Source organism: Abrus precatorius, unplaced genomic scaffold, assembly GCF_003935025.1.
Source record: "Abrus precatorius isolate BTA unplaced genomic scaffold, Abrus_2018 Scaffold10, whole genome shotgun sequence".
Lineage (NCBI taxonomy): Eukaryota > Viridiplantae > Streptophyta > Magnoliopsida > Fabales > Fabaceae > Abrus > Abrus precatorius.
The window spans coordinates 385,653-402,851 of NW_020874292.1; the positions used below are offsets into that span (position 1 = coordinate 385,653).

The following is a 17,199-nucleotide window of genomic DNA, read 5'->3' on the forward strand; positions in this document are numbered from 1 at the left end:
GCTCGTTTGCAGTGACTGTCTCTCATAAATAAATTTTTAATAAATCGTTAACTAAGCTATAGTTATTTATTGAAAAAAAATTAACCAATAGTCTTTAACGTTGCCTTTTTCTCATATGTTACTTTTCAAATTTCAATTAATTCGTTTTGGTACCAGTACTTCTCCTATTGCTTAGCATCTCCAACTCAACAGACTTGACTAAACATGCAACTAACACCACAACGCATCTTGGTATAGAATCATTATTCATAGATAGACTACATAAATAAATAAATACAACTAAGAACTAAAATAATAGAAAATGCTCAACTGCTACTAGGTAAATGAAGTTCTAAACGATGATGAACTGAACATGGAAGGACGAGGTGGCACAGAAATTGTGATAACGTCCTCTAGCATTTGGGTGACCTTCTTCATGGAGGGTCTTAGTGAAGGATCCTCTTGAATACACCAAATTGCCACCATCACATGCTTTTCCACCCTCTTTATGTCACTCTTTGCCTCCTCATCATTTTCTACCAATTTAACCACATTTCCTTGGCTATAACAATGATATGCCCAATCTATGAGCACCTCTTCTTCGTTTGCCATTGCAGAGTCAACACTTGATTTGCAACATATGATCTCTAACAACATCACTCCAAAACTGTAAACATCTACTTTAGTTGTGATCGAACCTTTCCTAAACCATTCAGGTGCAAAATAGCCAATTGTTCCTCTTAAACCTGTCTTAGCAGCTTGAGTTTGCTCAGCCAACAACAACTTTGCTAACCCAAAATCAGAAATCCTAGGCGTGAACAAATCATCTAGCAATATGTTTTGAGGCTTTATGTCACAGTGAATGATTTGGGTGCTGCACTCTTCATGCAAATATGTGAGACCCCTTGCAATTCCCAAAGCAATTTGCACTCTTTGATTCCAATGAGGCCTTGAAATCCCAAAGAGAAATCTTGCTAGTGATCCATTACTCATGTACTCATAGACTAGAAGCCGATGGTCCCCTTCATCACAATAACCAAATAAACGAACCAAATTCCTGTGGTGGGTTTGGCCAATCACACTCACTTCTGTTTTGAATTCCTTTTCACCTTCTTGCACCACCTTATCAAGCCTTTTAACAGCAACATATCTACTTGTATATGATGTTAAGACCCCTTTATATACCGTTCCAAAAGCACCTCGACCCAAGATTTGTTTGAAGCCTGTGGTTGCTTCTTCAAGCTCCTTGTAAGTAAAGCACCTCGTTGTTCCAGTTGACAAGTTTGGATTCAAAAGCTTCTTGTGGTAGAAAAATAAAAGAGCTGCAAACAAAGCAACAAACAAAAGGACATTGAGGAAGACAGAGCTCCCAAGTAGTATTGATATAACAAGCACTAGAGTAGATTTTCTTTTCACAACCTTGTTCAAACTTGTTTTAGGTACCTTGACAAGAGCTATCCTAGTGACATTAGGGTGTTTCCTTCCATTACTCAAAGGATATTTCTTCTTCCAACATCTTCCCACATCATATATGGCTACTGCACAGAAGCAATCTTCAAGGCATTTTTGTCTACACATATCCTTATCCATTGCAGGACCAGTTAGCATGTCATAATCAGATAGAGGCCAATCCAAATTTTTATACTCCTTGAAATCAACAAGATCTGTATTCTGCTCCCACCCCTCTTGGTTGCAATTGGGTAGTGGAAAATCTGGTCTACAACCTGTGAGATTGTCATGTTTAAAAGGAGAATATTGTTCAGGGCACTCACAATTGGTCTTCCCATTGATGGTAACACAATAGCTATTGAAACCACAAATAATATTTCCCGTTTGCTTGGTGAAGGCAAGGCAAATATCTTGTGGATACCGTTGCAACTCACTCCACCACCCTGACCTACAACTTCCAGCAATCACATTCTCAGTTTTCCTGTGATAATAGAATCTGAAAACTCCATCAGGGTCAATTCTAGCCATGTACATGAACTCCTTTGATCCACCACTTGTGACTAGTACTTCACTCGTGTCACTTTTTATGTACATTTGTCCAACCTCATCAAAGATCAATTGTGAATCTGTTATGTATGTTCCAGTGGACCAATAAGCTTCAAGTGTGGGAGCCTGAGTGGTTTGATCACTTGATTGTGGTGCATAGTAAAGAACCAAATTGCCATCACGTTGCCAATTGAGCTCAAAACTTCCATCATAAAAACTTGTGTCAGATTGACGGGCTTTGAAACTCGGGTGATTAGCAAGATTTTGGCCTGGAAGAATAGTATCAGTGGGCTCTTCAAAGCTTTCCCAAATCAACTTGCCATCCTTGTCAAAAAGCACAAAACTTCCGTTGTCTAACATAGAAGCACATGACACTATTACATTATTGTCTTTTTCTGGACGATGCCAGGTGTTATGGCCTTTTGGGTCATATACAACAAGTCCTTTGTTTGTCAAGTTCACTGTGGAACCAAGAGGAAATGAAGGGTTTTGGTTTGTATTTTTTGCATACCATACTATGGTATGGTTTGGGTCATTGGAAAACCAAACAGCAAGTACAAGCATGAACTCCTTGTCATCAAATAAAACACTCTGGAAACCAAAGGTGAATTCCCCTGATGCTGAATTCCATGTAAATGTGTCGTTGGTGAGGGAGGAATTTAAGTTTACACTACATTTGGAATTAGTGTTAATGCTAGACACAGACAAAATCAAAGGAAGAAATAGAAGGACACAATAGTAATGAAGAGAAATTGAGGCCATTGTTGTGCTCTGAGATGCCTGTGATTCATAAACAACATATTTTATAGCAAAATTTTCTGTGTCAGTCCAAGACTGAAACCCAACAACCGTGTCCTTTGAGTTGGTCTTAGTCTTGGTCTTTGTCAACAGTAGCAAGGGCTTTTTCATCTTTAAATAAAAAACAAGTATTATATTTTATTTATAATATAATGTAGAAAAATTATCAACACCAGTTCTTTAAAGTTTAATTTAAACATTACCAAACAAATAAAAATTTATCAAAAAATTTTAATTATACTTTTATATTTTTATGTAATAATTTTTAATAAAAATTAAATTTGAAATATTTAAACTTAATTCTAACAATTTATATCAATAAAATTGGGCTATTTGTTCCTATTTATTTCTCCGGAGAGAGAAAAAAGTTATACAAACTAAAATACTCAATCATTTTATTATCATTATATTTAGTAAATTTCTGAATATATTCTTCTAATATCGAGTCTTTCTTTAACTTATGGAGTGCTCTACTGATATAAATATTTTATTTATTTACTTAAAAAAATTTATATGAACAAATAAATATTAATAAAAAGTAATATTCAATATTATCTTTAATTTTATTTTAATAAATACTAAAACAAATTAAAATATTTCCTAATTACCCGCGTCGTGGAGATTATATCAGCACGGTATAGTGGGGCATACAATCCAGGTTGCATAGAATTGTGATGAAAAATAATTTTTCATATTTTATCTTTATTTTTATAACTTTTTAATTATTAAAAAAAGAAAATATTAAATATATTTATATTTTTAAAATAAAAAATATATATTTCCATTTAATGCTTATTTCGTAAAACAATAAAAAATTATTAAACAATTTAATAAAAAATATCCAAAACTATTTAATAAAAGGTCAAAGACGTGCATTTTACCGTATACATTAAAATTCCTGACCTATTCTGACCGTTCCATCAACTTCCATTTACTTAGAAAAATTATTGATATACAAAAGTAAACAATAAATTATTATCGTTTATCTTAAATTTTATCAATTTTTATTAATCTTAATTAATTCAATTAATATAATCTTCAAACACTTGCATATTTTAATTTAAAGCAATTTCAAGTAAGTTAAAGTAACAGTGATAGCTTTTATTATATTATTTATAATAATCTTTTATAGTGTGTGCTGGGAGAGCGTGCTAGCTAGATTTAAATTAGGAATGTTTTTACTAAGAATAAATATAGGAGTGGAGATTAATTAAGTTATTTATAAAATATTTTTCTAAAATTAATTTTCTTAATACTTTTAATAAATTTTAAAACTTATTAATTTAAATGTTGAATATAATTATGTATTTACTTTATTCTTAACTGCAGAATCTTTATACATAAAGAGCAACATTATGACTCAGATCATTAGAGAAAACTTAGCCGCTCTTAGAATCAATTAATACAATCATGCTTTTGACAATTAATGCAATTTGAAGTGATCTTATCAGTGCGTGGTTGCTTATTTAACTTTAGATCTGTTTGGTAAATATAATAAAAGAATATGATAATTTTATTTTTGGTGTCTGTTTTATATGATATATATCAAACGATCATTCATTATTGAATTGACCTAGTATTAAAACCTTAAAGTATTAAAACTCAATTTTAAAATAAAAAAAGGTCAAATAAAAAAAATTAGAGTTGTGGTATATCTTAAAACAAAACACAAACCCAAGCAATAAAAATAAAAAAAATTAAGGTAGAGACTAATTTTTTTTTGGAAGTTACAACTTACAAGCACATACTAAAAAATAACAAATAATTAATAAAAATGAAAATTTCATCTAGTTCAAAGTTAGTTGGAAAGTAGGAGAGTGTTAAGATATAAATGCTCACATTGGTAAGTTAGTAACATATCTAAAATTATATAAATAAGAAGGTTTTACTCTAAACTTACTTAAGATATTTTAAATAATTTTAAACAAAGAAGTCTCTCAAACTTACAATTTAAACACTCTTTCATTATTGGTTTGAGCTCATGGTCATACTCTAAAATCACTTAAAGTCATTTTAGATAAAGAGACCTTTCAAGCTTAAGCATGTTCATTTCCCTCACCCTTATACTTGAATTGAGGCCACATACTACATCTTAATATGATATCAAAACTCAAATCCTAAAAAATATATGAAAATGAAAATAAAAAGGTCAAACAAAAATAACAATTACATTTATAGCATAAGAAAAAAAAATTGAAGTAGAAATCCAAAAACTTAAAATTATAAGCCATGGCTTAAAAAAATAAAAAGATTAATTTTTTTTTTCAACTAACCTACTTTGGTGGATTAACAACATATCAAATGATACATAAGTTAAAAAAAATCTTTAAAATTATTTAAGACATTTAAAATAAATATGTCTATCAAACTCATAGCTCAATAACTCTTTCTTCAATAATAGATTCTCATAAATTCTTTTTAACCTATCCTAATAAGTTTTTCAGTATAATTTATCAAAATAAACTCTTTTCAACTTATCTCTAAGTAAATTTTATAACATAAATGATCACTTGAAAACCAAATAATCGTAAATTGCATATCCAAATGCACCCTTTAACATCACCAAGCAAATATTCTATTAATTACTTTATTTTGTTTTTATAACAAGAACTGTTGAACGATTTCAAATGTTCCAACATCATTTTTACTTGTTGAATATTTTAAACATATATTTTGAATTTAATTTTTTTAATATACTACTCTGCGACTTACGGGTACACACACTAATAGATTAAAATTGGACTTAAATAAGAGGAAAAGTGAGATTCACATTTTGTTTTTTGTTTTTCGCCATTGATTCTTTATCTTCAGTTATGTTCTTGTTCAAGAGTGTCAAGACCTACCAAAAAATAAATAAATAAAACTACGATTTTTTTTGCCCCCCGAATGCACATAAAGGGCAAGAGAGTAAGGTAATGGAAGAATGCAAACGTGAACATGATGGTATGGAGATTGTGGGTGCCCAGTTACCAACAAGCTTCATTCATTGGTAGAAATATTTTAATGGAAAAAAAAACCAATAATTTTTAGCTATATTTAAAAAAGCGAAGAAAAAGAACAAGGCCAAGAAAATGTATCCCTTGTGAACTCTTCGTAGATCTTTGGACAATGTGTGCAGATAATTCTCAACTACCTTTTACCAAATTTCTTGAAAGATAATTACCCAAGATTAGTACATCTTTTAATTTCATGAAACTTTCTATGTTAAAATCGAATTAATCTGGTATTTTTAATTGAATTTATGATATTTTATCTTGTTCATCTAGTTGGTCATTCAATATGATTAATGGCCGAAGAATCAGTAATTAAGGAATTTGGCTATTGAACAGACGTCACATTAGATTTGATTTGGTAGGAAAATGTGGCACACACTCCTTTTGAAATCAATCATAAAATACTGTTTCCAAACATTATGCCTTTCAAAGCTTGTCCACTTACACAAAGGGGTGAGGAAAAAGAACATGAAAAAAAGGCCAAGTGAAATAGATGTGGGGTAGCTAGTCCTATGCTATTGCTTCTACTAATTTAATTTAAACTTTCAAGATGGTGTTTGAATAATGAAGAATTAAATTTATTATGATTAGAAAAATGTTTCAATCATAATGTTCTCTGACCTTTATAAAGGTTGATCATTTCGCAATCAATTTATGTTTAGTTGAGAGTTAGAAAGTGAGACCATGCGAGCTGAAGGCATTTTACTCACTGTGTTTTTCTTTGTGATGGTTCAGTTAGTGGATTCTCTTAACCGTGGCATTTTTCCAGTAGATTTCTTATTTGGGACAGCCTCATCTTCTTACCAGGTTTATGTTCTATCTAGCTATCTTGCAACAGCACATTTTATAGTATAAAACCAGAAAATGAATTTTTTTTATCATATCTTATGTGGGATTGGATGATGAGTCAAGTATGAAGGTGCAACAAACGAAGGGGGAAGGGGACTAAGTATATGGGACACCTTCACTCACAAACATCCTGGTAAATGGTTTCCCTTTAACTTTCTGAACCTGAATTAATGCTACCTGTCACATTTGGTTATTAGTTCATTTACCTTAACAATGTTACCTATATTTTTAGACATTAGCCATGTCAAAGTGTCCTTGTTCATGTTGTTGTGTTCGGTGTCCATTCTTCGTATTTTTGTAAACTGTCACAGTATCACTCGTTATTTCTCTTTCTTAGGTGCAAACTGCAAACAATTTGTCCCGTTAGAATGTAGAGAAACATGTTTTCTCATTTAAATTGAACTTGGGCTTTGTTCATCTAAAACAAATAATCTTGTTTTATTGGAAGATTGTCTTGCATTCTTTTCTGGGCCCTAGCTAGTATTTAGAAGTAAAGAAAGAAAGTTTTACTAATCAATTAACAAACTAAATGGTGCTGCATTGTTGAATGAATCAATGAGACTAGCAATATAATATATAGAAAATAGGCCAAGCTTTGCACAGGTCCCTGTACTAGTTTTAAAATTTTAAGGTTTTTATTCTTTAAATGAATAAGTTCTTAGCATGTTAATTAACTTGGCTTGACATCACCTTATTAACTATTGCACCAATTAAAGTTTTGTATTTTTAAAATTTTGAATTTTGAAGAACTTCCTTACGTTTGAATCTTCATCAGACAGGATAAGGGACAAAAGTAGTGGAGACGTTACAGTTGATTCTTACCACCGCTACAAGGTACATCTCAGTCTCTTCAACATGCACGCTTTGTATGTGTCTGAATAAAGTCTAGTGTTCATTATTCCTCTGAAATGTTTGAGACGATATGGCAGGAAGATATTGGTATCATGAAGGACATAGGATTTGATGCATACAGATTCTCTATTTCATGGTCCAGGGTTCTACCTAGTGAGGAAGAATATTCAACTTCATTTATTCTTCTAATCCTCAATTTAATTGCTTTCTAGTTATGGCTACATACAACTTATGTATCAAAACAACTATATTTTTTATATGAACTTAAATTTGGACTGTAAATTGACATAAATAGGATTCAACATTGGTCATGTGTTTGGTTTAGGTGGAAACCTGAGGGGAGGTATAAACAGAGAAGGCATCACATATTACAACAATCTTATCAATGAACTCCTCTCAAATGGTCTGATTCAATCTTTCTCTTGCATATAATACCAAAGCCTGTTATTTTCTCACTGTTGATGAAGATCTTGTCTATCCCTTAACCACAGGTTTGCAGCCCTTTGTAACTCTATTTCATTGGGATCTCCCTCAAGCCCTTGAAGATGAATATGGTGGTTTTTTGAGCCCCTATATTGTGTGAGTACTTTCCTTATCAAACCTTCTAAGTAATATACACACAGGCTCCCCTTAATTCCCTTGTAAATGGTGTAAACTCTATCATCAGGAAGGATTTTGCAGACTATGCAGAGTTGTGCTATAGAGAATTTGGTGATAGAGTGAAGCAGTGGATTACTTTAAATGAGCCAATCACCTACACAGCTCAGGGTTATGCATATGGATTATTTGCACCAGGAAGATGCTCCAAGTGGTTGCCCTTCAATTGCAGTGCTGGAGATTCTATTACTGAGCCCTACCTGGTCACTCACTACCAGATTCTTGCTCATGCAGCTGCTGTCAAAGTCTATAGGGACAAGTACCAGGTTACTATAGGAACCATTTTGTAATGCACTGCAGATTAGCACAAAAAGTAGTGTCATTATCAAATTAATTTCTTGATAAATTGGAAGGGGTAAATTTAACTGGAAGTGGTTTTATTTTGTTTAGATTTCTCAAAAGGGACAAATTGGGATTACATTGAACTCCCCATGGGTAATACCACTTTCTCAGTCACAAGCAGACAAAAATGCTGCATCTAGGGCCCTTGCATTTTTGTACGACTGGTAATTTTTCTTCTTTTAGCTCCACATCAATTCAGTGGTTATGGTTTATATAAATTGAATAAGATAACATTTTCTTTATTGGTGATAATATGCCTAATGGACAAGCTGACCTAACTCATTATTTCCTGACTTCTGAGGTTTATGGAGCCATTAAACTCTGGATCATACCCGGTTGAAATGGTTAATAACGCTGGCGAAAGATTGCCAAAATTTTCAAGGGAGCAATCCTTGATGGTTAGAGGATCATTTGATTTCATAGGACTTAACTATTATACTGCAAGTTATGCAGCCAATGTCCCTTGCACAAAAGAAAACCAAACTTTTTTCACTGATGCGTGTGTTCTTCTCACAAGTAAGACTCAATAGGTGAAAATGAAATATATATTTTGGTTTCAGTTTGTTACTCCTTATGCTTCAGAATGCATTTGTTTACTTAAGATCTTTATTTGTTGCATCAGCAATGAGAGATGGAGTACAGATTGGTCCAAAGGTAAATGCATATGTTGGGATAACTGCTTATCACATTAAGGTTTTGAAAACTTCAATTTTCATTATTCAGCTAGAGAACAAGCTTAAAAATGGGGTTGGCTTCAAATTGGAAAGGGAACTGCAACTGTTTCATTGAAGGAAATATCACATTACCTTCAACAAAATTAAGTAAAAATATTAGAAAGCAATTCATTTGAGAAAGTGTGAAATTTGCAGGCTGCCTCAGACTGGTTATACATCTATCCTAGAGGTATTCAAGATCTTTTACTATACACAAAGGAAAAGTTCAACAATCCAGTCATTTACATAACAGAAAATGGTAAGTTTCTACCAATAAGAACTTGTATATAACTGAGCCAAACTACCATCTCTTTTACCTAACAATATAATGCTTTCTTCTTCACACATCAAATTTCTTCAATGAACCCAGGGGTTGATGAACTTAATGACAGTACAAAATCACTTGATGACAACATGAGAGTAGACTATATCAGTAACCATCTTTCCTATATTCTTAGTGCCATAAAGTGAGTTTCTTTTGTAATGTTCCACTTTCAGTTAGCCTGTGCCTGTGCCATTCTTTAAGGAATTTGTTACTTAAACTAAGACAAATACAATTGGCAGGAATGGTGTCAATGTCAAAGGCTACTTTGTGTGGTCATTGTTGGACAATTTCGAATGGGCAGATGGATATACAGTTCGATTTGGAATTGTTTATGTTGATTATAAGAATGGATTAAGCAAATATCTAAAGAAATCAGCTGAGTGGTTCAAAGAATTTCTACATTGATGGAATTGAACTTGTGCTACTCTTGAGTGTCTTAAAGGCATAAATACTTAGTAAAATGCATCCAATTGTTGAATCCTGTATTGCTTCTTATTTTAGCTCTTGTACTTGATCTTTCACTTCTTTGCTTCAGCTTATTAGCGTTCCCAACCAAATGTTTGTCCTACAATTGGCTACAGTGGCCAAGAAAATAAATAAAAATTACTTATATCACTCTACCATTTTGTGATCCTACCATTTTTATCATGAGAAATTATGTCTTTATTTGAAATTGGAATATACATATAAAAAATATATTTTTTTAATAATTTATTTGTAAGAAAAACTTTATTAATTACATCAACACCCTCCTTGATGATACACTAACAGCACTCTCTTTTTGAAGTCCACGTATGTGTCCATCATATAGTCTGGTAACCCTCAACTTTTGTGGAGGTTACTTAAACAACGCTGTTGGAGCTTTGAGCAATTATAGTAATAAGGAAAGCTCAAAATTAATCAATCAAAATTTGCTATAAAAAGACATTTAGAAAAAATAATTGCAAAAAACCTAGAATGGTTTCAAAACTAATGTATAATCTTAAACACACACTTGGCTAGTGTTTGTGGTCCTTAAATAATTGGTTTCAAAACTAATATGCATCCATTATCAATATTATGATCATTTGGTCTACATAAAAATCAACTCATAAAATATCAACTCTGAGATTTTTCCATTTTATTCTCTAAAACAAAGTTCCTTAGTTATAAAACTCGCATTAATTCACTGCTAAGTATGAATTTATGAGTAAGAGTTTTCTCAATTTAATTTGTTATATCAAATTTGAGTTCTGATAAATGAAGTTGTTAACATTAATTCAATATTTTAAATTTTAGGTCATTTGATTTAAAAAATATATTTTTAATTTAAAAATATTAGCTTATATTTATTTTATTTTTGAATATTTGTTTATGAGACAGTGGAAACTTTTTTTATTGTTGTCTTTATTAAAAAAAAAAAATAGTCCTTTTAAAGGTTGTAATCATTTTTTTGTTTGCTATTTTTCATCCTCATATATTTTTATTTTTTTTAAATAATTCTTTTCACTGCATAATAACAACGTAGGCTATTTTTTTATATGATTTTTTTAAATTCAAAAAATATGAAACTTTTTGTTAAATTACATAAATATAGAGTTTTGGCAATTTTTGATGCAGTATAAAAATTTAGAGATAAAAATGTAAAAAAGTGATAAAGTTTCAAAAGTCGCCAATAATAATATTTAAAAACAATATTAAAAATTAAAAATTGCGGATGATGATTTTTTAAAAAATAATTAAATATTTAAAACATATATCAATAGTCTTAAGTGGTCATTTTTGTTCAAAAGTTGCCAACGAAAATTTAAAAAAATATATATATTTCCGTAATTTAACAAAAGAATCTCATTTTTTTTGAATTTTGAAAAAAAATCATATATATTGCATTTTATTACGCGAAGTTAGATATTAACTCATGGTGGTTATATGCATGCTATATTATTACAAAATAGTAACAAAATTAAGTTTAAATATTATTTTAATTCCTTTGTGAAACTTATATTTTTTATTTAGCTTTTATATAAAAAAGTTTGTAAGCAAATTCTTAAATGATTTTTTTTTCTTCAAAATAGTACCCAGTATTCGTGTATAACATTTATTATGAATAAAATTTATATACAATATTTAACATGCTTTTTTCACTTTTCTCTAATTAAAATTAAATATTTATTTCTAAGATTAGTACATCTTTTAATACTAACATTTATTATTTTAGTTATTATAATAAATTTTTAATTTTAATTAAAAAATAATACTTAAATAACTATATTTAAATTCTGTTCATACAATAAATAATTTACCACAATTATCCTTAAGAAGTGGGAACAAATTTAATTATAAATTTTAAGTTATAAGATGAAACAACAAAACTGTCACTACATTTTCAAACAAAAAAAAAAGACTTTAATATTTGAAAATCAATATAAGTTCCCATTCTTTCATTGTAATATTTTATAAAGAATAAAGATAATATATTTTCTTATCTAAATCTTGAACATTGTCTTCTTTCTAAATTTATCATGAATCATTAAAATACTTTTTAACTTGTGTTTGATAGTGAATTTTTTTTTACCTCCTTGAACACTATTTTTTTTTATCCTTTTATAAAATACATTTTTTTTATTTAGATCTCTATAATTGATTTTTGTTATAAGAACTAAACTAAAAATTGTGTTATGTATAAGAATTACAATAAAAATACATTATATATAGAAATCAAAATATAAAAAAAATATAAACATGAGATAACGATTTTAAAATAAAAATTAACATCAAAGATTATTTTAAAAAAATTTTATTTAAGGACTTATCTACAAAATGTTTGCAAAAAAAAATAAAAAAAAGTCTTTCCTAAGATTTAAAATCATATTTAAGCCTTCTAAAAATCAAAATTAAAAAAAATATATTAAAGATAAAACTTAAATAAAATCATATCTACAAAAATTTAAATAAACAGTTTTTTAAGATATAATAAAAATTTATATATGTAATAAATTTTTATTAAAATAATAAGATATTATAAATTTTAATATATTAATAACATTAGATACTATAATTTTAAAGAAAAATATGATTTATTAATTTTTATTACAAGTTAAAAAATGAGAAAATTAAAAGTCACTAACTTATTTTACATGCTAAACTAAGTCTTAACCTTTGAAAAATTATTTTTAAATATTTTAAATATAAATATATTAAGAATTTTGTCGATATGATTTTAAAAAATTGTTAGCCAAAGATAAGTATTCTGAAAAAAAATAAAAAATAGAATAAAAATAAGAAACTGGAAATAAAAAATGATTTCTAACCAAACAGGCTCTGAAGATGCAAAGAAGAGATGAGATGTATCATTAAGTCATGTGTTTCACTATCTTGCAGAAAACGCACACATTTTTATAACTTTCTGAACACAACTCGAATGGCGAGATGAAGAAGCATGAAGCACAAGTAGTTTAAGCATGGAATGGAACCTATTTTCCCTTCTCAAGAATAATGGCATCTTTTCATCCACTTTAACAAATCATGTCGTCTAAGAAAATCATATAATATAATATAATATAATATAATAATAAAGTAGTCCTTTTTCCTATGTATTTATCTACCTTTTCACTAGCTAAAAGATAAAGAATCTTCCTTCTCTTCTTGGGTTCATAAATATAAATATCGAGTTCTGTTTATGATTGACAAGTTTCAAACTTCAGATTTGAACAATGTGGGTTAAGGTTTTTCTTCTCCTTCTGGCAACTCCCTTTGCTCTTTTTCACTCAGCAGCTTCTCTTAATCGTAGCAGTTTTCCAGCAGATTTCTTATTTGGAACAGCTTCTTCAGCTTACCAGGTTTTGTTCTGTCCCAAGTTGTTTAACATTTTTTGATGTAAAGGGTTGAATTTTTTATTGTTTTTTTATTTTCTGTTGTATGAAGTATGAAGGTGCAGCACATGAAGGTGGCAGGACCCCAAGCATATGGGACACCTTTACTCATAGCCACCCAGGTTTGCATTTTCTCTATTCTTCTTTATTTTATTTTATTTTTGTTATTTTTTCTTTTTAGTGAAATTATTTGTTCATTTTAAGTAGTAATGGATCATGGTTATATCGCTCTTAAAGTCATTTATAACGATTAGTGGTCATCTGTGAATCGTTTTTTGAGGGTATGTTTCATTGTTTTGTTTCACTACTCACTACTCTATTGAACCGACTAATAATACCCAGAAAGTTGAATAGGGCAAGCTTAAGTAATAAAATAATAAGGATAATGCTAAAATATCTATTGGATTAGCATTGAAGGAGAGGTACTTTAATGACCCCCCATTTCATCAATTTGCTTGACAAAATTTTAATATAAGCCATGCTGCTTGGCAGATGAGTTAGTGAGTTTCTTCCTCCTTTGTATTGAATTGGTTAATGAATTAAACTCAAAATATTGAGACGTTTTTCTTGGTTGTTCAGATAGAATAGTAGACCACAGTAACGGAGATGTTGCCATTGATTCATACCACCGCTACAAGGTACTTTGGTTTTCTTGATTTGAATTCAAAGATCTAGATGAATTTCCTTAGTTGTTGTGATTTGGTTTTGACAAGATTAATGATATTATTCACACACAAAATTTTTGCAGGAAGATGTGGCCATGATGAAGGATATTGGATTTAATGCCTACAGGTTTTCCATTTCTTGGTCCAGAATACTACCACGTGAGAAACTCTAGTCATCCTTTAGTTATCCTCGGATTAGTTGTTTGATAAATGCTATTTATTTTTTAGGTGTTGTAAAATGCTAAGTTGGATCATTGGTTTGCATGATTTTAAGGGAATTATTGACACTTTATATTGGATTGCACGTAGATATTGACGTGTTCAACTGTTCATAATGCAATTAAGCTTAAACTAAATTGACTTTCAGGTGGGAACCTGAAGGGAGGAGTTAACCGAGAAGGCATTGCATATTACAACAATCTCATAAATGAACTGATATCAAATGGTAAGCAAAAGACAATTCTCTCTCACACACAATACCTTGAATCAAACTAAATTAGATGTAGCTTTTTGCTCACAGGACAACAGCCCTTTATAACGTTGTTTCACTCTGATCTCCCTCAAGCTCTTGAAGATGAATATGGTGGTTTTCTGAGTCCCAAAATAGAGTAAGCAATGATGAAATTACAATGTTCTTTAGAATAGAGAAACTGTCCTTCCCATTCACTCCCGGTTGATGGAAAATTGACACTTTGATATTGCAAACAGGCAAGATTTTGCAAATTATGCAGAAGTATGCTTCAGAGAATTTGGTGACAGGGTTAAGCACTGGATTACGTTAAATGAGCCAGTGCTATATAGCACCCTAGGCTATGGAAGTGGTGGATCTCCACCCAATAGATGCTCCAAGTGGGTGGCGAACTGCACTGCTGGTGATTCTAGTACTGAGCCCTATGTGGTTACACACCACCTGATCCTTGCTCATGCTGCAGCAGTAAAAGTCTATAGGGAAAAGTACCAGGTACTGCATTATTATTATTGTTATTTTAAATATAAGTCCATATAGAATTGACTAGAATTTAAGACATAAATTGTGCGATATGTGGTCAGTAATTGACATTGAATGGATTTTCTAATAGATTTCTCAGAAGGGTCAAATTGGGGTAACACTAAATTCTGCTTGGGTTGTGCCACTATCTCAATCAAAAGATGACCGAGATGCAGCATATCAAGGTCTTGCTTTTATGTATGACTGGTAAGTGTTGTTGCCACTTAAAAACGCTCTTGTTTACAGTTGTGTTAATTTTACTTTTACATTATAGTCTATGCGTAGTTTTTCCTTTTCTTGGTGATTCCTCTGGTTCTGGTATCCATATTTTGTCCTGGGTATTAGTAAGTACCAAGATGAATTATAGAAGTGAACTTCAAACATTTTTTGTGAGAACCAAGTATAAATAGCAACCAGTAAATGCTTGACAACTAATCTATAACTACAATTCTCCAGTTAACAAACATGAATACCATAACGCCCAGTTTTATGTTATTTCTGGAGAGACAGTTAGGTTTAACTTGTGCTTTTGTGTTTGTTCAAGGTTCATGGAACCACTTTACTCTGGTACCTATCCCGCTGTAATGATTAATAAAGTTGGGGGACGTTTGCCGAAGTTTACCAGGAGGCAATACTTGATGGTTAAAGGATCCTTTGATTTTATAGGGTTAAATTATTATACTTCAACTTATGCTACCAGTACTCCTTGCCCACGTGAAAAGCCAAATGTCTTTACAGACTCTTGTGTTAGATTTACTAGTAAGTCATTCTAAAATGTAGCTTCTACATCCTTTCTATTTAACTTCTATTGAATTTTCCTCGTACACTTGCTTACTAATGAAAATGATACATTTTGTTGCACTTGCATCAGCTGTAAAAAATGGGGTTCTCATTGGTCCAAAGGTACTTGCATCTGAACTTAAGTTTTACTCACTTTATATTAAATTAGTGCATGACAATGAAAAGTTATCACTATTCACTAGTACTAAGAGTTAAGCCAATTCTATATACAAATGGTTGCACCTCATTTCTCACTATATCTCCTTCATAAGACTATGTTAGAAAAAATTTGAGAAAGTGAATAATTTTTGCAGGCAGCCTCAGACTGGCTCTACATCTATCCACCAGGAATTCAAGGTCTCTTGCAATACACTAAGGAGAAATTTAACAGTCCAATTATTTACATAACAGAGAATGGTAACATTATCCATAATGATCTTCCATACCACTTTTCTTTTCTTTTTTTTCCAAAAATTGAATCTTTACTGCAGGACAATACTACTTTCTCTGTTTACATGAATAGAGTTATTCAAAATTTTGCAGGAATTGACGAGGTTAATGATGGGAAAATGTCACTGGACGACAAAATGAGGATAGACTATATCAATCACCACCTTTTGTATCTTCAAAGAGCCATAAGGTGAGTATAAAGTTAACATTTTGGTTATAAAGGTTAATATACACTTCTTTTTCTGGACTCAACAATTTGAAGCCTAAAACTTGATGACTTGGTAGAAATGGAGTGAGGGTGAAGGGATACTTTGCATGGTCATTGTTGGACAATTTTGAATGGACTGCTGGGTACTCTCTTCGCTTTGGACTCGTGTATGTTGATTACAAGAATGGACTGAAAAGGTACCGAAAAAGGTCAGCTTTGTGGTTCAAAATATTTCTCCACCAATGAAATGGTCCTTGGTACTGGAAGACATAATTGATGGGAAAGATATAAGAAGAGTTTGGTGTTTCGTTCTTAATTCGAGTCGTGTTTTGCTTTCAGGCCACTGTAAGCACTAAGCAGTGCTACTTTGATTATTTATGATAATCTGCAAGAATGAGGTTTCATTGTTATCAGTAGAACTTAGTTTCCTTAATTTGTTTCTGTGCTTGGTTTCTTGCCCCACCTGAACACTCATACAACAACAGCCAAGACCACTCTAGGTTCCCCAACCATGGTAGTCAAAATCGAAATCGTATCTAGGATAAAAAAGTTTATGAAATCACATAAATCGTGTAATCGTGACACTGATAAAAAGATCCTACCTAAAATACAAAATTATATTCGAATTCATATATGCATAAAAAATAATAAAAATAAGGCAAAATAACCTTAAATTACTAACAGCAACAAACTTAGAAGTTACAACAATTCAAAATTCAGAACTCCCACCTGCAGCTTCATCAGAGCTGCTTCC

At 30.9% G+C, this 17,199-nt stretch overlaps 3 protein-coding genes across 4 annotated transcripts; 2 read left to right on the forward strand and 1 right to left on the reverse strand.

The window, feature by feature from the left end:
- Nucleotides 1–241: 241 nt before the first annotated feature.
- Nucleotides 242–2,883, reverse strand: LOC113866348 (G-type lectin S-receptor-like serine/threonine-protein kinase LECRK3). The gene has a single exon (XM_027501228.1). The coding sequence runs from the start codon at nt 2,881–2,883 to the stop codon at nt 316–318; it is 2,568 nt and encodes an 855-aa protein (XP_027357029.1). The 3' UTR covers nt 242–315.
- Nucleotides 2,884–7,543: 4,660 nt separating this feature from the next.
- LOC113852666 (beta-glucosidase 12-like) lies at nt 7,544–9,934 on the forward strand. The gene is made up of 10 exons (XM_027483001.1): nt 7,544–7,619; nt 7,792–7,869; nt 7,958–8,045; nt 8,134–8,389; nt 8,514–8,629; nt 8,767–8,981; nt 9,088–9,119; nt 9,335–9,437; nt 9,549–9,645; nt 9,743–9,934. The coding sequence occupies exons 1-10, from the start codon at nt 7,559–7,561 to the stop codon at nt 9,906–9,908; spliced, it is 1,212 nt and encodes a 403-aa protein (XP_027338802.1). The 5' UTR covers nt 7,544–7,558; the 3' UTR covers nt 9,909–9,934.
- Nucleotides 9,935–12,919: 2,985 nt separating this feature from the next.
- On the forward strand, nt 12,920–16,855 carry LOC113852665 (beta-glucosidase 13-like). Of its 2 annotated transcripts, none has more exons than XM_027483000.1 (13): nt 12,920–13,321; nt 13,407–13,476; nt 13,934–13,992; nt 14,103–14,178; nt 14,387–14,464; nt 14,540–14,627; nt 14,728–14,980; nt 15,099–15,214; nt 15,552–15,766; nt 15,879–15,910; nt 16,102–16,144; nt 16,331–16,427; nt 16,523–16,855. In XM_027483000.1, the coding sequence occupies exons 1-13, from the start codon at nt 13,196–13,198 to the stop codon at nt 16,689–16,691; spliced, it is 1,422 nt and encodes a 473-aa protein (XP_027338801.1). In that variant the 5' UTR covers nt 12,920–13,195; the 3' UTR covers nt 16,692–16,855. The 2 variants fall into 2 exon arrangements, with proteins under 2 accessions (XP_027338801.1, XP_027338800.1); XM_027482999.1 differs by having other exon boundaries at nt 12,921–13,321; nt 16,102–16,204.
- The last annotated feature ends 344 nt before the right edge of the window (nt 16,856–17,199 follow it).

Bases quoted from the DNA above. Each gene is read 5' to 3' on its own strand.
- LOC113866348 (XM_027501228.1), bottom strand. From the start codon at position 2,883: ATGAAAAAGCCCTTGCTACTGTTGACAAAGACCAAGACTAAGACCAAC.
- LOC113852665 (XM_027482999.1), top strand. From the start codon at position 13,196: ATGTGGGTTAAGGTTTTTCTTCTCCTTCTGGCAACTCCCTTTGCTCTT. The intron at 13,477-13,933 runs GTTTGCATTTTC...TTGGTTGTTCAG, and splicing joins CTTTACTCATAGCCACCCAG to ATAGAATAGTAGACCACAGT. The intron at 16,428-16,522 runs GTGAGTATAAAG...ATGACTTGGTAG, and splicing joins TATCTTCAAAGAGCCATAAG to AAATGGAGTGAGGGTGAAGG.
- LOC113852666 (XM_027483001.1), top strand. From the start codon at position 7,559: ATGAAGGACATAGGATTTGATGCATACAGATTCTCTATTTCATGGTCC. The intron at 8,046-8,133 runs GTGAGTACTTTC...CTCTATCATCAG, and splicing joins TTTTTGAGCCCCTATATTGT to GAAGGATTTTGCAGACTATG. The intron at 8,390-8,513 runs GTTACTATAGGA...TATTTTGTTTAG, and splicing joins TCTATAGGGACAAGTACCAG to ATTTCTCAAAAGGGACAAAT.